Genomic DNA, 20,283 nt, shown 5'->3' with positions numbered 1-20,283 from the left:
TTTTTTTTTTTAACTGCTGTAAAGTTTTCTATTGGGTGGATGTATCATGGTTTATATATGAAATCTCTCATTGTGATCCCTTGGCTTATTTTTAATTATTTACTGTTACAAACAATTTTGCAGCCAATAACCTTATATACATGCATCATTTTGGACATATGCACCTGTATCTGAAATAAACTTCAGGAACAAAATTACTGATAAAATAATAAAAGTATTTGTAATTTGTATAAGTATGTATTTCCAAACTGCCCTCCATAGAGGTGTTACCACTTTTTACTCTACCAGAAATACATGAGAGAGGGAATTTTTTTCTTTTCTTAACTCTCTTTAGTTTTTATTACTGAAATATTTTAAATTAGGTATAGATGTTGTGACATTCTACTCCTAAGTATATCAGTGTATGACTCTTAAAAATAGGAAAATATTTTTTAAATTAAAAAAAATTTTAACAGCTTTATTGAGGTATGACTTACATACCATATAATTATTTCATTTTAATTATACAACTGAATGATTTTTACTAAATTTACAGGGTTCTGCAACCATTACCACAGTCAAATTTTAAAATATTTCCATTACCCTAAAAAGATCCTTTATGTCCATTTGTAGTCAGTCACGGACCCACCCCCAGGTAACCACTAACCTACTGCCTATAGGGGCATTTCATATGATAATGTGGTCTTTTGTATTGGGTTTCATTTACTTAGCATAATGTTTTTTAGGTTCACCCATTTTCTGAATTCTTTTTTTTTTTTTCTTGAAGTGTAGTTAATTTACAATGTTGTGTTAGTTTCTGGTGTACAGCAAAGTGATTCATTTATATATATGTGTGTGTGTGTGTGTCTGTGTGTGTATAAATATATATATACACACACATATATATACACACACACATAAATATTCTTTTTCATTTTAGTTTATTACAGGATATTGGATATAGTTCCTTGTGCTATACAGTAGGAACTTGTTTATTTACTTTATATATTGTAGTTTGTATCTGCTAATCCCAGACTCCTAATTTATCCCACATCCCCCTTCCCCTTTGGTAACCATAAGTTTGTTTTCTGTGTTGGTGAGTCTGTTTCTGTTTTGTAAATAAGTTCATTCATATCATATTTTAGATTCCACATATAGATGATGGCATATGATACTTGTTTTTCTCTGTCTGACTTCATTTAATGTGATAATCTCTAGGTCCATCCATGTTGCTGCAAATGGCATTATTTCACTCTTTTCTGTGGCTGAGTAGCATTCCATTGTATTCCACATTTTCTTTATCCATTCATCTGTCAATGGAAATTTAGGGTTGCTTCCGCGTCTTGGCTATTGTAAATAGTGCTGCTGTGAACATTGGGGTGCATGTATCTTTTCAAACTAGAGTTTTTTTCAGGATATATGATGAGGAGATGGTTTGCTGTATCATATGGTAACTCTAGTTTTAGTTTTTTAAGGAACTTCCATACTGCTTTCCATAGTGGCTGCAACAGTTTGAATTCTCGCCAACAGTGTAGAAGGGTTCCCTTTTCTCCACTCCCTCTCCAGCATTTATTATTTGTAGACTTTTTGATAATGACTATTCCGACCAGTGTGAGGTGATAACCTCATTGTAGTTTTGATTTGTAGTTCTCTAATAATTAGTGAAGTTGAGCATCCTTTCATGTGCCTATTGGCCAGCTATATGTTTTCTTTGGAGAAATGTCTGTTTAGGTCTTCTGCCTATTTTTTTTATTGGGTTGTTTGTTTTTTTGTAACTGAGTTGTATGAGCTTTTTGTATATTTTGGAAATTAAGCCCTTGTCAGTTACATCGTTTTCAGATATTTTTCCCAGTCTGTAATTTGTCTTTTTGTTTTGTTTATAGTTTCTTTTGCTTTGCAAAAGCCTGTAAGTTTAATTGTATCCCATTTGCTTATTTTTGCTTTTATTTCTATTGCCTTGGGAGACTGACCTAAGAAAATATTGCTACAATTTATGTCAGAGAATGTTTTGCCTATGTTCTCTTTTAGGAGTTTTATGGTGTCAAATCTTATATATAAAGTCTTTAAGCCATTTTGAGTTTATTTTTGTGTATGGTGTGAGGGAGTGTTCTAACTTCATTGGTTTACATGTGGCTGTCCAGCTTTCCCAACACCACTTGCTGAAGAGACTGTCTTTTCTCCATTGTATATTCTTGTCTCCTTTCAAAGATTAATTGACTATAGGTGTATAGGTTTATTTTTGGGCTTTCTGTTCTGTTCCATTGATCCATATGTCTGTTTTTGTGCCAGTACCATGCTGTTTTTTTGTTTTGTTTTTTTTTTTTTTGTGGTACGCAGGCCTCTCACTGTTGTGGCCTCTCCCGTTGCGGAGCACAGGCTCCAGACACACAGGCTCAGCGGCCATGGCTCACGGGCCCAGCCGCTCCGCAGCATGTGGGATCTTCCCGGACTGGGGCACGAACCCGTGTCCCCTGCATCTGCAGGCAGACTCTCAACCACTGCGCCACCAGGGAAGCCCATGCTGTTTTGATTACTGTAGCTTTGTAGTATTGTCTGAAGTCTGGGAGAGTTATGCCTCCAGCTTTGATCTTTTTTCTCAGGATTGCTTTGGTAATTCTGGGTCTTTTGTGATTCCATATAAATTTTAGGATTATTTGTTCTGGTTCTGTGAAAAATGTCATGTGTAATTTGATAGGGATCACATTAAATCTGTAGATTGTTTGGGGTAGTATGGCCATTTTAAAATATTAATTCTTCTAATCCAATAGCATGGTATATCTTTCCATTTCTTTGAATCAGCTTCAGTTTCCTTTATCAATGTCTTATAGTTCTCAATATATAAGTCTTTCTCCTCCTTGGTGAGGTTTAGTCCTAAGTGTTTTTCTTTTTTGATGCAATTTTAGAAGGGATTTTAAAAAAAACTTTCCCTTTCTACATTTCATTGTTAGTGTAAAGAAATGCAACAGATTTCTGTACGGTGATTTTGTATCCTGCTAACGTACTGAGTTTGTTTATCAGTTCTAGTAGTTTTTGTGTGGAGTTTTTTATATATGGCATCATGTCATCTATGTATAATGACAATTTTTACATCTTCCTTTCCAACTTGGATACCTTTATTTCTTTTTCTTCTCTGATTGCCGTGGCTAGGACTTCCAATACTCCGTTGAATAGAAGTGGTGAGATTGGGCATCCTTCTCTTCTTCCAGATTTTAGTGAGAAGGTTTTAAGCTTTTTACCAAGTATTATGTTGGCTGTGGGTTTGTCAAAAATAGCTTTTATTATGTTGAGATATGTTCCCTCTATACTCACTTTGATAAGAGTTACTAACATGAATGTATGTTGAATTTTATCAGATGCTTTTTCTGCATCTGTTGAAATGATCATGTGGTTTTGTCTTTTCTTTCGTGGATGTGGTGTATCACATTGATTGATTTGCATACGTTGAACCATCCTTGTGACCCTGGGATGAATGAATCCAGCTTGATCATGTTGTATGATCTTTTTTTTGTGTTCTTGAATTCGGTTTGCTAGTATTTTGTTGAGAATTTTTGCATCTATATTCATTAAAGATATTGGCCTGTAATTTCCTTTTTTGGTGCTTTGTCTGATTTTGGTATCAGGGTGATAGTGGCTTCATAGAATGACTTTGGGAGTGTTCCCTCCTCTTCAGTCTTTTGGAAGAGTTTGAGAACGATTGGTATAAGTTCTTCTTTGTATGTTTGGTAAATTCCCCAGTGAAGCCATCCCCATGTTCTGAATTCTTAAATAAAATGTTATAGCCAAACAAAGTATCAGTACTTTGTTTCTTTTTACAGCTGAATAGTATTCCATTGTATGGATATAGCACATTTATTTACCCAGGAACATTTTCAGTTAACATCATCACACCTAACAAAATAAATAATCCTTTTCACATCACCTAATATCAACATTGTCTTCAGTTTCTCCAGGATCCAGTCTGGGATCATACACTGCAATTGCGTATGTCTCTTAATCTCTTTTAATATTGAGGCATCCCTTGTTTTACGGGATTGACTAGCTGTAGACACCATGCTAGTTGTCGCATAGAACACCCCACCTCCTGGGTTTGTTGGAGTGTTTCTCTGTGGAGTTCTTAGCTTGTTCTTCTGTTCTCTGTATTTCATATAAAATGTGATTAGATTCCAGTTAAACATTTTGGCTAGGATGTACACTTCACATTGTATCTCATTTGGAGACACATAATATGTGTTTGTTCCATTATTTATGCTGAGATTGATGATGGATGAGAGTGGTAGCATTCCTTCACTGTGAATTTTATATTTTTTTCAGTCCTTACAAGTAAAAAGTAATCTTTGTGGTGTTACTTTGGTACCATACAATGTCTAATTCCCCATCAATCTTCCATTTGATGATTAAAACACTGATTGATAATCATTGCCTGAATCAGTAATTTCATGAAAGGTTGCAACATGATAGTTTTCTTATTCTGTCATCCTATCTACATTCATAATTGGCAGTTTTCTATAAAGAAGAGCTTTTCCTTTTCACTTGGAGCTATTTGTCTTCCCTGAACTACAAATCACTCTTTAAAACAAAACAACAAGAGAAAAAATTTGACTTGTCTTCTCCCCCAGTAATTTTCAAGTAAGGGACTGGTATAATATCTTCCTCATTGAAATGTTATACATTGCTGGTATTCAGTTGCATGTATTTTATGATTACCACTGTGGTGTTCTCTTTAAGTTTATGGATTAAACAAAAGTTGGGTGTATAAGGGTTTTGAGTTTCCTGACAGGATTTTTTGTCTCTTTGTTTATGTGTTTTTCAAGATATGTTTTGGTAGTTAAGCTGAAATAATACTGTGGTCAGATAATGGGGCCTGTGTTAAATTAAGTTTTGAATTTTGGAGACAGCTTATGTAACCTAATATGATCAGTTTTCTTTTTAGTATAATCATTTTATTTATTTTTATATATTTGTTTTTTTTGGCTCACTGGGTCTTTGTTGCTGCATGCGGGCTTTCTCTAGTTGCGGCGAGCGGTGGCTTCTCTTGTTGAGGAGCATGGGCTCTAGGCATGCGGGCTTCAGTAGTTGCAGCATGCAGGCTCAGTAGTTATGGCATGCAGGCCCCAGAACATGCGGGCTTCAGTAGTTGTGGCATGCAGGCTCAGCAGTTGTGGTGCATGGGCTTAGTTACCCTGCGGCATGTGGGATCTTCCCAGACCAAGGATCAAACCCGTGTCCCCTGCATTGGCGGGTGGATTCTTAACCACTGCGCCACCAGGGAAGCCCATGATCAGTTTTTTAGTAAATGTTTTGTGTGGTCTTGAAAAGAATATTCCTGTTCTTTTTAATTGAATGAAAGGTACTAAATCAAGACTATTAATAATAATTTTATTTGAAACACTCCCATCCTTATTTTTTTCTGCTTGATGTATTTAGTTATTTAGAGAGATTTGTTAAAAATCTCCTGTTAGGATTATAGATTTTCCCATTTGTACTCATACTTTTCAGAGTTGGCTTTATGTATTTTGAGACTATGTTTCTCTGTTTCTATAGCTTCATGATTGTTAAATTATCTTGATCTGTGTGGAATGTATATGTTGGTTCCTTTTATTAGTAACAAAATCTCCTTGTCCCTTTTAAATGCTGTTCATTTAAATACATGAGGTTAATAAATAACTACAGCAGATTTCTGATTGGCATTTTCCTGATTTTTAAAAAATTTCCTAATTTTTAAACTTTTTGTGTTGTTTTGTTTTAGGCATGTATCTTATAAGTAGTATATGGCAGAGTTTTAAGCCAATCTGAGAGTCTGTTTTTCAGTAGGTGAGTTTACGTTTATATTTACTCTGATATCGGATGCATTTAAATTTACTTTTGCCACCTCCTTCTGTGGTTTTCCATTTGCCATGCATTTTCTCTGCTTTTTTCCTTTTTTCCTGCCCTCTGTTGAGTTGATAGCTTGCTTTGTTTCTTTTATTTCTTAATCTGTGTGGAATGTATATGTTCAGTATCTGTTCTTTCAGGGTCGTCACTCTAAAGGTTAATACACATTATTAAATGAAACTCTTTTTAAAGCAACCACATCATTTTTATATAGTATTTTGGTTTCACTTTTTTAACCACACCAAAAAATACTGTTTTTGGTCTTCGCTCTCTCTCTCTCTTTTACTATGTATATTTATTAGTTTTCATTATCTTTCAATAATCTCTTTACTTACCTTTGTTTCTTGAATTCTGTTCCTTCCTCCTGAGTTCATTTTTCTTCATACTAAAATACATTCCCTTGGTACTCCTTTTAGTTAAAGTTTGTGCACTTTATAAGTCCTAGTCCATTTCACAGTGTTTTTATTTCACCTTCATTTTACTTGAACTCTAAAATTCACCTGTAAAATATGTACAGTAAAACCAGTTGGCCCACAATATAGGGTTATTGGGGGGAACTAATAAAATTTGTTGAAATACTTTATAAACGGTTTTGTGTGTGTACGTAATGCTATTATTATTAGCTAATATACATCCTATTAGAGTTATATTAGAATTACAGTGTTTTGAATGGATTTTAAAAATCATTGCTTACTGTACTTAGTTAATATTTACTGAGACAAAAGAGAATAATACCTACTAGAAATATCATGAATTGTACATGCTCACACCTTGGGAGAAGAGCTGAGATAAGGTGAAACTCGAGATCCTAACTGCTAGCTTAGGGTTACTCCCATTCATTGGAACTTTGAGATACGCAAGCATGAAGTCCAATTTTTTTACTTTGTTTTTATCTATTTACAAAGACAGTACACAAATAGTGTGGAAAATCCAAATGATAAAAGAAAGAGAGAAAGAAATCTTCCAGGAAGTCCATAGAGTTGAAACCATTGACATATTGGGACACATCCTTCCAGACATCTTGCTCTGCATGTGTGGCTGTGTGGATTCTGGAGATTTGTCTTTTCATCTTCCAAAAGGAATCATACTACATACGCAGTTTTGCTACTGCATTTTTCACTAAGTAATATATCAAGAGAATATAGCTAAGTATCATTGCATATAGTGAATAAATGTATACCGTTGTATGGATGTATCATAATTTTGTTTAACCAATTCCCTATTGGGAGACTTTAAAATAATTTTTTATATTATAAATTATGCACAGTTGCCTGATTATTTCTTTAAGATAAATTGCTAGCAGTGATATTGGTCAAAGAGTGTGCACATTCAAGTCTTTGATACATGTTTAATAAATCTCTCCAAAAAGTGCACGAGAATGCCTCTTTTCCTCACACAAACTAAGTATTGTCATTTTTCCCCCTTAATTTTCCAGTTTGAGATTTTTGTCAATATCTCTGCTTACTTGTGAGTTTGAATATCTTTTCTTGTTTTATCGTTCATTTGTAATTCTTTTGAGAACTTCCCCTTTGGCTGTTTATTCTCTTTTTGCATTCATCCATTTTTTATTAAGCTGTATGAACTCTTATTTGGCTTATAAATTATTATAAATATCTTATTTTTTCCCTGTTTTTTTTTTAACCTTTTAACCTTGTTTGTGCTTTTTATCGTGTTGTTTTTTTGCTTTTCAACCTTGTTCAAGAACTTTATGAAATTTTTATTTGATCAGAATTTCCTTTATGAGTTCTGGGTTGTTTCCTTAGATGGGATAACTAAAAGTTCTTCCCCACTTCAAAACTGTTAAATGTTCATTTGTATATTTTGGGTGTCTGTGCTCCTAGCAGTTTATTTTTCTCCCATTTGAATCTTAAATCCCTTTGGAGTGTTTTTGGTATAAGGAGTGATACACATCAGTGCCTTCCTGTTTGTCACATCCTGTTCTGGTTTTTAAATTTGACTGATGAAAATCAATATATGAGTATCCTAAAGCATGGCAGGAATTGAGATGTGCTTCATAGTTTTCCGTTTACTAATGTGTCTTGGGTATTTGTAAGTAGAGATAGAGGTTCAAAGGGGAGGGAGTGGATTGGGAAGTGGTAGTTGACAGTCTCATGTCAGGGTTACCTTCTGTGTATGTGTGTGGAACAGAGAATTAGAGGATACCAGCAGAGTGTCTCTTAGAAGTTTCGTGTTTCACTTCTTTTAGGGACCCTGAGTTCTTTATCCAGGGAAGTGGAACTGTGGTAGGATGTCATAAGACACCATCTGACGTGAGGACTTAGAGGTTTTATGTCTTGAATACCAAGTGCTCTTCTTCCCTGATGAACCCATGAACTCTCTGAATTCTGTGGATTCGTGGGCTTTTTTTAACGTTTTATTTCAGCATATGTTCAGAAAGAAATTGGAATGGGGAAGGGGTTCCGTTCCCCTCTTTGACGTCTAATTCCCTGACCCATAAGTAGATGCTGTTAAGTTTCTTACGTATCTTACAGAAATTTCAAGCACTATTTTTGACTACTACTTGCTACTGAATGTTCAGTTGATGAAATTGAAGGTCTTTCACTCAGAAGAAATAAATCAAGAAGGTAAGAAATAAAATCTTTTGACGCTTTGAAACATTCATCAAGTAAGAAGAATTCATCAAGATTATTTCTTTAGGATAATCCCTTTTGACAATAAAAATCAATTTAGTGAACATAAACAGGATGGAATAGCCGCAAAGTGTAGAACACGGCTCACGACGATAGCCTCTGTTTGTTGCGTACCTGACACGGGCCATCTGTTAATTCACACTGTATTAACATCTTCGTTCTGTAGAGATGAGGAAACTGAGGCTTCCAGAGGTAAATAACATACCCGTAGCTCTCCCTGGTTGGCAAAGGACAGAACTAGGTGTGGGCTCTGGTCTCTGCCTTTGGAGCCCCCTGTGTTGTGGGTAACCTGAAGTCTGTTCCAGCCAGTCCTTGAAAGACCTTCCCCCACTTTTGGAATAGATAGTTCCTGTTCTTTTTGCTGCTACTTTATTTTCTTCGTAGGCCCATAAGCAGTAGACATCATAACTACAGACACAATTTCACATTTATGAACTGTGGCTTGTAGAATGCATATAGGATAACTGTTATAGTAAGATTTGCTGTTTTTGAGTTCTTCCCATTATTGAAGAGTAGCCAGGCCTCCATTGCCTGTGTGCAGTTATACATGAAGCCCCTTACTCAGATGCTTTCCTTCCATTTGTCCGAAATTTGTTACAATGTGCCAGTTTGTTAGAATGAGACGTAAAACTGCCATTTGATAACAGTTGTAATAAATGTACAGGTCATCGATGGCTGAGATTAGATGGAGCTCCCTAGGGTTGTGCTGTGTCTAGTAGCCAGGTGAGGAGGAAGTGTAAGAAGATATTAATTCCTTCCATAATTCTCGTTCTAGGTCTATTCTGTTTCAGCTTTTTCTGGGAGCTAGCTGTGTAAGGCTAGTAAGGGGGAGAAAGGAGGATGGGGTGGGATGGATAGACCTACATTTTGTTTATACAAATAGAAATAGCAGATCAGACAGGTCAGTGTTCATTGCACTCTTGCTGTAGGTCTCTGTCTTGTACTTTGACTCTTGTCAAAAGAAAAATGTTCTTTCCGACAAGGTCGTAGAATATAAGTGGAAAGGCAAGACACATATACATGAAACCGAACTAGAGAGTTTGCCGAAACATTCCATTGTACTGTGTGACTGAAAATATAAAAAACATTAGAGGTAGGAAAGGATATTGTAGCAAGAAGTAATCAGGGCAGGTAAGATATGGCCAGAGGGAAAGGACAAAGAGTCTTGAGATCCTGTCATTTTTATATGTATTAAGAGGCAGAAGAACTGTATGTCCAAAGACCTAAGATTGCCCCAAGGTAGAACCCTTGGTAGACCAGCCTTTCCATATAATGACATTAATGTGTGCCCTCCATAGCAAATTCTGGGTTCCCAGGATCTCTCCCCCAGTTGATTGTGGGTGAAAGGGCATGGTCAGAAGCTTCCTCAACCTGCCCTTCATGTTGTTGATCTGTCCCTCATTCTGAAGTTCCTTAGCATTTGATGTAAACAGTCTGTACTACATTGCTGTGACATGTTTACGTGTTGCCTTGGGATGTGCACTCCTCCCATTTCCTTCTTCCTTTGGCCTCCTTAGTGTCTGGTGCAGTCTGTGGATGTTGAAGTTCTAGTAAACACTTAGTACATGAATGTCTTTGGACTGAGGCCCACGATCATGGCACCAGGAAAGCCCTGTGGGATCCCGAATTGTAAACCAACCTTATCCTTGGGATCCACAGCAGAGCTGAGGCTGCGACCGTGAATGCACCGTGTCTCCTAGCTCAGTTTTCTTGTCTCAGCCAGAAGTTCCCTGTAAAAGCAAGTGTTCTAGGAGGTTCCATCCCATGATTCTGATCTGGTGCAGGATTTCTGAACAGGGAAGTTAGATTAGATGGGAGTAAGATTAGAATGGGAAACTCACAAAAACTCATACTATGGGCAGGCCTTTAATTTAAGCACTTGCTGTCCAAACTGAGCATTGAGTTCAGCTAGTGAGGTAGAAAGGGGGCTGGGGTGGTATTTTGGGCAGGTAAACGCTGTTTCATAGTCTTGTGCATTTGAAAACTCCAGAGATGGTTACCCTTCTTGTGTTTAGAGGCCTGACCTTTCAGGGGAAGCATCTCCACCTTTATCTCATCCCATATCAAGCAGGTCACTGTGAATAATTGTAGCTGTTGGGTTTTTCTTACTCCGGATTTGCTAGAATTCACATCAGATCACACAGCTGAGAAAGACCCTTGGTTTATTTGGACATGTTGCTGATAATACCTCTTTGCATTAATGATTTTATTCTAGATATCCAGAGGGACAGAAAAAGATGAGTAATGGGGGAGTTACAAGATAAATCTACAGTAAAAAATAAAGCAAACTGCTTCTCTTCTTTACCATTATGAAAAAGAAGTAAAGAATTATTTCAACAGTTAGGTCAAACAAGAAGTATTAATTTTCCTCAAATAATTGAGGATACGTTTTTAACATTGGTCTTGATGTAAAAAGCTGAAATATACTTTTGGTTGTTGGTATCCATTTGCTTCTAGTTACATGAAGTTAAGTAGATTCAGGTCAGGATTTTTGGTTTTGCTTTGGAGCTTTTGTTCTCCCAACTCTTCTTCCTTAAGTAGATGATCAGGTATCATTTGAAAATGTGTTTTGGGTGGGGCATGCTAAGCAGGTCTTTGATAAATCTTCCAGAACCCGAGGCTCGCGTGCTCCTGAGTCGCTGTGAATGGCCCCAGCGCTCCTGACCACTCTTCCGGGTAGGATGTCGCTGAGATCCCTGAAATGGAGCCTCCTGCTGCTGTCACTCCTGAGCTTCCTGGTGATGTGGTACCTCAGTCTTCCCCACTACAATGTGATAGAACGCGTGAATTGGATGTACTTCTATGAGTATGAGCCCATTTACAGACAAGACTTCCACTTCACACTTCGAGAGCATTCGAACTGCTCTCATCAAAACCCATTTCTGGTCATCCTGGTGACCTCACACCCCTCAGATGTGAAAGCCAGACAGGCCATTAGAGTTACTTGGGGTGAAAAGAAGTCTTGGTGGGGATATGAGGTTCTTACATTTTTCTTATTAGGCCAGCAGGCTGAAAGGGAAGACAAAATGTTAACATTATCCCTAGAGGATGAACACCTCCTTTATGGCGACATAATAAGACAAGATTTTTTAGACACGTACAATAACCTGACCTTGAAAACGATTATGGCATTTAGGTGGGTAACTGAGTTTTGCCCCAATGCCAGGTACATCATGAAGACAGACACTGATGTCTTCATCAATACTGGCAATTTAGTGAAGTATCTTTTAAATTTAAACCACTCAGAGAAGTTTTTCACAGGTTATCCTCTAATTGATAATTATTCCTATAGAGGATTTTACCAAAAAACCCATATTTCATACCAGGAGTATCCCTTCAAGGTGTTTCCTCCCTACTGCAGTGGGTTGGGTTATATAATGTCCAGAGATTTGGTGCCAAGAATCTATGAAATGATGAGTCACGTAAAACCCATCAAGTTTGAAGATGTTTATGTTGGGATCTGTTTGAATTTATTAAAAGTGGACATTCATATTCCAGAAGACACCAACCTTTTCTTTTTATATAGGATCCATTTGGATGTCTGTCAACTCAGACGCGTGATTGCAGCCCATGGCTTTTCTTCCAAGGAAATTATCACATTTTGGCAGGTTATGCTAAGGAACACCACATGCCATTATTAATTTGACATTCTACCCAAGGCCTAGAGAAGGGAGGGATACTTTGTGGAAAACGTTAAAGTTAGACTGTGAAATCTCCAGTGGAAAACTCATGGGAAGGTCACTGTGTGGCTTACACGGAACTGAAACTCATGAAGAGGCTATAGGCTGGAGACTGGAGGGTTGTACTTGACCTGTGGTTTATTTTGACAACAATGAAGTCAGGCCTTTTAAAGATGATATTCAGAGGAATTAAACATCTTATAAAGGTATGGGAGGTTTTTGTTAATAAAACACATAGGACCAAACAATTTGAACGTGTTGTTCTATAGATTAAAACTTCTTAAATGGGTTTCATTGAATTATGAGCTCATCTGTCCATAACAACAAAGCAGTGTGGAGTATTATTCATTGAACAGTCTAGTCAGTTCAGGGTTTTGTGTATATCTTACATGGATTACAGTTTTTTAAAATATATAGTTGTGTGTAAAACAAGTGAAGTTATGCTGAACAAAATTTCATCTCTTTTTGGTCATTTGAAAGATACTTCAGGATGTTGCAGTATTTCAGTTATCAATTATTATTTAATGGTACTTAAAGTTTTGCACTTTTATGGGTGTTTGAATGTTATGGTTGTTTCAATACTGTATAAACAGAATAGTGAAAAATCACTCTTTATATTTAAACTTCTTTTCCAGTTACTTCACTGATGAGTTTATTATGAATAGCTCCATTAATGTGTAGATATTGGTCATTATTGCATATCAGTAATCTCCTGAACTTTGATAAATATTTCTTCGTGGTAATATAGAGAAAAATTAAAGCAAGAAGATCTAAATTATGGTCTTGTTTTTAAAAATATAATCCCTGGTGTTTTTAGATGTCACTTCATCTGTCTCATTGTTCCACCTGGAAATTAGGAGTAATGTAGAGCGCCAGGCAGCATGTTTCCTTTTGGAAAGGTCTCTGAAGCCAAAAAGAAAAGAGAGAACGTGATGGCCAGAATATCATGAAAGGAGTGGCATATTTCAGTGCTTGAGCTGGAAAGAGAAGACTAAAGATTCAAGTTGCATTGTTAACTGCTCCGTGTTTTTTTTAAATTAACGATCAGTTTGAGAATAAAAAGGAAGAAAAAAACCACTGCTGCTATTGTTATTAATTTCACATCAAGAGGAAAGCCCCACTATGTGGTCTAAAATCAAGTCTGATTTCCATGTCATGGAGAAGCACGTTATTTCATAGGAGTGGTGATGTAGGTCAGCTTTGACCTGCTAGTTGGTCCAAGAGAAGCACTCCTTGCCCCCATGTTCTTGGGATTGTGCAACTTCCCATTATGCCTGATACGGGACAAGTGATTTCCTTTTTTCTGGATTACATGATGGTGAAAGATCAAATCTGTTGGCAGAAAATATGAACTTGAAAATATATAGTCAGCTCTTGTAATACTCATATATTTATAATTCTCCTATAAGAAAAGCTTAATTTCAATTAGAAACATTATAATGTTTGATTCTTGATAACAAGGCTGTTTCCATTTCCCTCCTCTCAGACCTGATCCAGTTACAATAAAATCAATTAAATGAAATACTCTGTGGAATCCATCTATGCCCTTGCTAATTCCCATCCATACGGAGTCACTTTCTTTTTTTTAATTTTATTTATTTTTATACAGCACGTTCTTATTATTTATCTATTTTATACATATTAATGTATACATGTCAATCCCAATCTCCCAAATCATCCCACCACCACCACCCACCCCCCGGGAGTCACTTTCTTTAAGACACAGGTGGTGGGTATTTTTGTGGTAGGATTAGATGTGATCAAATTTGCCTGACTTTATATTGGTATTTGGGAAGCTAATTCAAATAATTTATAGAGGGAGAACTTTTAAAATAAAAGATAACTTCCCTTCCCTTTAAGATGAGACCAAAAACAGCAGTAAAACGTGAGTAATTGCCAGTTAGAAGATTGTTCCTTTTCAACTACAGGTTGGTGCTTAAGAGATCTCTAAAGAGTTAAATGATATGAAAAACATTGAGGTTGGGTCGTTATATTTTTTGTCTTTAACTTCATGTTTGCTTTCAAGTAGTATTAGTCAGCTGTGTTATTAAAATCTTGGCCTCTGACGTTTAACCACATGAATAGCACCTTTTATTTTAACTGGTAACAGAGTTTAATACAGAGCCTAACCTTAGGCGGCTGCTTTTCTGCCATCCACAGCCCTGCCACATCCCCGTGGTCTTACCTGCTCTCTGCCTCACTCATTTACTTTGCTTGCCTGTAAGCATTGAGTCTGTGACCCCAGCATGTTAGCCTTTGCCAGATTATGCTGCAAGAACAGCTCCCAGATCTCAGAGGTTGACAACAACCATGTGTTCTTTGCATCCACACCGCACGCTACTGGTTACCAGCCTTGGCTACTGTGTGTATCTTCTCACCTCAGGGTCCCAGCTGAAGGGCAACGCCTGTTTGGAACATGCCGTTCTTGTAGAGGGAGAGGACAAAGAGCTGGTGGAAGGAGAAAGAGCTGGTGGAAACACTAACATCTATATCTGCTGACCAGAGCAAAGCCCATGCCCAGCCCAGTGTCCGTGGCAGGGTGGGGCAGGGGTTTGGTCTCACAGGAAGTAGTGCACGTCATTTTTTGGCAGCCAGGAATATTGTGTTCTTTTACAGGGTGGGCAAGGAATAGTTGGGTACAGTAATCTGCCACACCTAGTGTGTGAAAGGGAGAAGGGGCTCAGGGACCTGGATGCTGAGGCCGGCCCCAGTGCATCAGAGGTTTGCTGGCTTACTGGGAGCTGGTGCTTTGAGCCCTTTCCTGAGAGGGCTGCCCTTTCACCCTCCTTACTCTTTCCCCAGCTCTACGCTAAATGGTCTTGGCATTATCATGTTCCCATCAACTCGTCAGATGAAGAGCAGCCGGAGCTGAGCTATTTATAACAGTATTTCTGAGTGTGAGCTTGGGGATAAAGCTCTTTTCTCTTGGCGTCGGGTAGGCATTTATTGCAGGATGGAGGGAGAGAGAGAGGGGAAGGGTGAGTATGAGAAACGTGGCAGGCCCATCTGACGTCTTTGGGGTTCTTTTAATCCACTGGGAATTCCTCTTTATATTAAGCCAGCTCCTCTGGATTTTGTGTGAGCGATTAGAACCCTCTCACAGTCTCCATCAGCTGCTTGATTATCCCACGTGTAGTTAATATAGGACCAACCCTTTAAGGAGTCAAAACAGGTGACACGTGTGGATGGATGTGTTGGTAGGAGATGGAAGCGAGCGTGGGAAATGGGCCCCGAAAGCCAAGAGGCAGTTTGAGTGGGCAGGCCCTTGGCAGAATTTGTGCCCAAGGGAAGAGCCGACTCATGGGTCTTGTAAAGTCAAAGGAGGGCCCAACAAGGATGGATACCGTTGCTCTGTATTTAAGGTAAGTGATGGAAGCACAAAACTTGCGCTTAGATAGTCTCTCCTCCCATGTGACCCTTTCTTCGCATTTGCAAGCCTTACCCTTCCTTTAGGTTTTCAATGAATAATTCTAAAACGTCTGCCAACTTAGCCCTTTTTATGTTTTACTCTCACCCTTCGCCCTTTAGACCACGTGGGAGGGAGGGTGGAGGTTAGCGCTACTTACATTTCCCCCTTAAAGTACCCCCTTTGAGACATTTCCCAGATGAAAAATCAAGGCCCCTCGTGGTGAGTTAACATCATTCTCTTAAAAGGCTGCAGCAGCTGCAGCGAAGGTTTTAAATAACACTCTTCCCCCTTCTCCCCCTTCCCCCTTTCTCCCTGTAGAAACCGAACAAACAAGCAGGAGACACCAAAACGTTAACAGGAGTTGCCTGTCAATGACTGCTCCCTTTGAAGTACCTTTTATTACTTCATTCTCAACAACAAGGATGAATTACTTTTATAACATAAATGTTTTAACAATATATGAACAAATTTAGGTAAAGGTAAAAAGCAGGGTCAGAAGGTGTCGTGGGAAAAGGCTGGCTCACTGCTGAGCTGCCAGCCCCTTCCGTGCCCTCCTGCTTTTTCCCGCAGCAGACTCTTGTGAGCCAGTCCCTGCCAGTGGGACCCCAAGTGAAACCACACAACTCTGATTGGGACTTAAACCACTGTTAGTTAAAATTGCTCACTTCTTGTCAGGACTTGCTGAAGCTCAGGTTCTTTGTGTCTCATCGCAGAAAGAATTCAGAGACGAAGTGATAAGTAAGAGGTGGATTTATTTAGAGAGAGAACACATTGCACAGGCAGAAGAACGTGGTCCGTCTCAAAAGGCTTGAGAGCAACCCCAGGGCATGGGGTCGACTCAGAAAGTGAGAGCAGCCATGGGAGAAATACACTCCATAGACGGAATGCGGACTGTCTCAAAAGGTGAGAGCGCCCCAGGTTAGTTTTTGCGGGCTGTGTAATTTCATAGGCTGACTACAGTGGGAGGATTATTCCAACTCTTTTGGGGAAGGGGAGGAGATTTCCAGGATTGGGGCCACCACCCACTTTTTGGCCTTTGATGATCAGCCTCAGAGATGTCATGGTGTGTCACTTAGCGTATGCTAGTGTATTACAGTGAGTGCATAATGAGGCTCAAGGTCTGCTGGGAGTCAAATCTTCTGCCATCTCCGACCTAGTCAGTTTTAGTCAGTTTATGTCATATCTTCAAAGGCTCTTGTCATTCTTTTAAAGGTTGTGCCCTGGCCCCTTCCTTCCTGTTTCATGGGGGATGTCTGCCTGTGGCCTCCTGTGTTCCTCCCTCATTAAGAAAAAAAGGAGAAAGCCTCCTTTTCCTTGATAAGATGTTCTGCCTACACTGCTGGAATCTGCAGCTACCATGGTGATCCCATGAGCCTAAAGGCCAAGGCAGTGGGCTGAGACGGTGAGCCTGGGCCCACATTCTTCTAGACCCTTTGGTGTTAAGTAACCACACACATTTGGATGTCGTGGGTCCAGTGGTCAGTTCCTCACAGCTGGGGGAACCTAACTCCAGGGATGTAAGAACAGTTTCCCTGACCGGAGCCGTTGTGCCCATGGTGACTGGGGAGATGTGAGGAGATGAATCAAACTCTCCTCCAGGGCAGAGAGAAAACAGCTGGTTTGTGACCCGGGAGCTCTGAAGCTCTGGCTTGGATCCTGCTGGGGGATGGTGCCCCGCCTGCGAGCAGCCCTCGGGGACGCGGTGGACACTCCTCTCTGGTTGGTGCCCGCCATCCGTGTCGGGCAGCGGGGCTGCGGTTGCACCTGCGGGGGGCAGAGCGGGGAGAAGGAGGCTGTGGGAGGGAGCCCTGAGGAGTCTGAACCTGTCTCACCTGTGGAGCCGCGTCTTCTCATTTGGAAGAAGAGAGGTCAGGGCCACATCTCTTTGCCTTTCACGGTTTACTGCCTGCCTATCATCCGAGAAGGTTTGTGTTACGAACTTGGCAAAAAGTAGTTTCAGAGTCTGATGGTAACGCCGTTCACTCTGCCCTCTTTGTAAATGAGAAGCTGGAAAATCTCTGGATTTTGGTAAATTCACAATGAAATGACCGGAGAGCACCCAGGTCTCGCTGTTCTTCCATGCCCCGAGGCTGCTATAACTACTTTATTAAAAATGAAGTGTCTCAAGGTTTCAGGACAAAAACTGTTGAAAAGCCATAAATGACTAATTTGGTGTTTCAAGTGATAATCAAGCCTGTCTCTTAGCTCAATGAATATGAAGAGGAGGAAAGGAACAAACTCACCTTTGTTACTGAATCTTTTTATATGAATCTTTAAAAAATTTTGCACACTGCTTCTCTCTCTAGTGAACCTTAACATAGAAACAGTAAAATTTTTTAAAGTATTGTATAAGAAGAAACTAAATTTTGTATTTCTCAGCCTTAAATTTGAAAGCAAGTAGACAGGCAGTTATTATTTTGTCTGCTGAACAACCTCCTCCTTGAGAAACTTCTACTTTTGAGAAATGTCTTATCCACTAACTCCATCTGCGTGGTTAGTACAGTGTGACCCAAGCCATGAGAATTCTGTCTTAAGATCGCAGCTCCCTGGCGACAGTCCCGTGGTCCACTTGACACTACAGCGCAATTGCAGTCCCTCTCAAAGAATTTAGAATTAAGGCTAAGCAGTCAAAGTCTGAGTGTTGTCCTCAACTAGGAGATATAAATCTGGGAAATTTTGATATTAGATGTTTTTTAAAAAATACATTTCATTTTTTAGAGCAGTTTTAGGTTCAAAGCAAAATTGAAAGGAAGGTACAGAGATTTCCCATATACTCTCTGCCCCCATGTACACACTCCCTCCCCCACCATCAACATTCCCCATCAGGACAGGACATTTATTACACTGGCTGTCACCACAGTGACACATCGTTATCACCGAAAGCCCACAGTTTACATTGGACTTTTGGTGGATTGTCAGTGAGGCTAAGACTGTAATCCCTGAGGAAAGCTTCAGAGCTGGAGTCTCAGGCTCACGGAAGGGAAGTACTTTACAGAAACAGAAAAGGCCCACGTTCAGATAAGCCCTTTGCCAGGGCCAGTTCCCCTTCTTCATGGCGGCCTAGGGCCAGGCTGGTGGGCCTGAGGCTCTGCAGGCTTCCCTTCCGCCAGACCTCACAGGAAGCCGCAAGGATTCCTGTGGATGCCAACCCTAGGCCAACCTCTGTACCAGGTGGGCCTGGAGGGTAAAGGAGTAAGATTGACATTTGGGGGATCCAGTAGCTTCAGGAGTATGGTTTCACACTGCAAATGAAGCCCAGTGCCCCTCAACCTCTGCCCCATGCCTTGCATACCAGCCTTCTCCACTCTGCCCTTTGTTTCTCAGGCACCCCAGGCCCATGCTGGCCTACCTGCCTTCGTCTCAGCTCTTTACCTGGAGTGTACTTTGCTTTTTCTGGATCTCCATTTCCTCATCTATGAAGAGGGTTAGTAATTCTCATTCTCTTCAGAGTCAGATGATGATTTAAAGATGCTGGGGCCATCAGCCTGGAGAAGAGGAAGGCTTGTGGCAGAGAAAACGGTCTTGACCAGAGTGACTCTGGAAGGCAGGACCAAGGTAGTGGGAGGAGTGACAGGGAGAAAGATTTTAGTATAGGATCAGAGAAATCCAGAGATAGAGCAGGATGCTTCAGGAAATAACAAATTCCCAACCTTAAAGGAGGTAAAAGAAGCTGGAGAATCCTTTGGTAAAGATGCTGGGAGTGCAGAATTAACAGGACCTGGACTTGGAAAGTCTAGCTCTGAGAGAAGTACTAGCATTAGCTTTGGAGTCACACAGATCTGAGTTCAAGTCTTAGTGCCACCTCTTACTATCTGGATTACTCTTCTCTCTGAACCTCATTTGCCTTGCACATGGCAGGAAGGTAATAAGAGTGTCTGGCTTGTAGTGCTTTTGCAAGAATTCGTTGAAATAGGAGATGGGAGGACCCCACAGGAAGTAGGTGCTCAGTACCTGGGAAATTTCATTAAATCACCATTTGGTTCTAAAGGATGGTGTAAACAGTGGAGGGCACAATGGGGAGGATGTTGCTGCTGCCCCCAGGGCCAGAGTCTGGAAAGGCCGCCAGCAGGAAGACAGACTGGAAGCAAGTAGGATATTCTAAGAAGAGGAACAAGGGAAAAAATGAAGGGGCAATAAGTGTACTGATTTTTTTTTTCCCCTGAACTCTCTAATTCTGTTCCATTGCTCTGTAAGTCTGCCTTTCCATCACTGCCATACTACCTTGATTACTCTGGCCTTATACTAAGTCTTAAAATCTGATGATATAGGTCTTCCAACTTTATTCTTTTGCAATGTTGTTTTGACTATTACATGACCTTTGAATTTTCAAGAAAAGTTTGGAATCAGCTTTACAATTTCTATAAAAGAGTTCTTCTAGGCTTTTGATTAGAATTGCATTAAATATAGAAACTGGGGGGAAAGGCTGTTTTAACAATATCGAGTCTACTGATTTATGAATGGTCTACCTTTCCATTTATTTAGATTTTCTTTAATTTCTCTCAGCAATATTCTGAAGTTTATGAAAAGATAACAGTCTTGCATATAGTTCATTAGATTTAATCCTAAGTATTTTGTATTTTTTGATGCTATTGTCAATGAGTTTTTTTTTATAGAGGTATAATTAACATACAGTAAAATGCACAAACTTAAGTGCTCAGTACAATGATTTGGGGCAGTTTTATATATCTGTACA

General features: G+C 39.4%; 2 protein-coding genes across 14 annotated transcripts in view; one reads left to right on the top strand and one right to left on the bottom strand.

The window, feature by feature from the left end:
* B3GALNT1 (beta-1,3-N-acetylgalactosaminyltransferase 1 (globoside blood group)) overlaps positions 1-13,703 on the top strand; it is a 32,660-nt gene extending 18,957 nt beyond the window's left edge. For 8 of the 13 annotated variants that reach the window (XM_060149933.1, XM_060149932.1, XM_060149935.1 and 5 more), the window contains 4 exons: positions 5,726-5,790; positions 8,343-8,435; positions 11,113-12,708; positions 13,039-13,703. In XM_060149933.1, coding sequence (XP_060005916.1) covers positions 11,147-12,142 — 996 coding nt within the window. In that variant the 5' untranslated portion in view covers positions 5,726-5,790; positions 8,343-8,435; positions 11,113-11,146 and the 3' untranslated portion in view covers positions 12,143-12,708; positions 13,039-13,703. Of the gene's footprint in view, positions 1-5,725; positions 5,791-6,755; positions 6,974-8,342; positions 8,436-11,112; positions 12,709-13,038 lie in introns of all 13 variants that reach the window. The other 5 variants (XM_060149941.1, XM_060149938.1, XM_060149940.1 and 2 more) reach the window with 2 other exon arrangements.
* Positions 13,704-16,757: 3,054 nt separating this feature from the next.
* The window catches only part of PPM1L (protein phosphatase, Mg2+/Mn2+ dependent 1L), a 349,036-nt gene continuing 345,510 nt past the window's right edge, over positions 16,758-20,283 (bottom strand). Inside the window, exon 4 of the mRNA XM_060149942.1 lies at positions 16,758-17,354. Coding sequence (XP_060005925.1) covers positions 16,831-17,354 — 524 coding nt within the window. The 3' untranslated portion in view covers positions 16,758-16,830. The remainder of the gene's footprint in view (positions 17,355-20,283) is intronic.

Source organism: Lagenorhynchus albirostris, chromosome 5 (genome assembly GCF_949774975.1).
Source record: "Lagenorhynchus albirostris chromosome 5, mLagAlb1.1, whole genome shotgun sequence".
Taxonomy (NCBI): domain Eukaryota; kingdom Metazoa; phylum Chordata; class Mammalia; order Artiodactyla; family Delphinidae; genus Lagenorhynchus; species Lagenorhynchus albirostris.
Note: the sequence above shows the minus strand (reverse complement) of the source record. Positions and strands in the feature narration are given on the sequence as shown.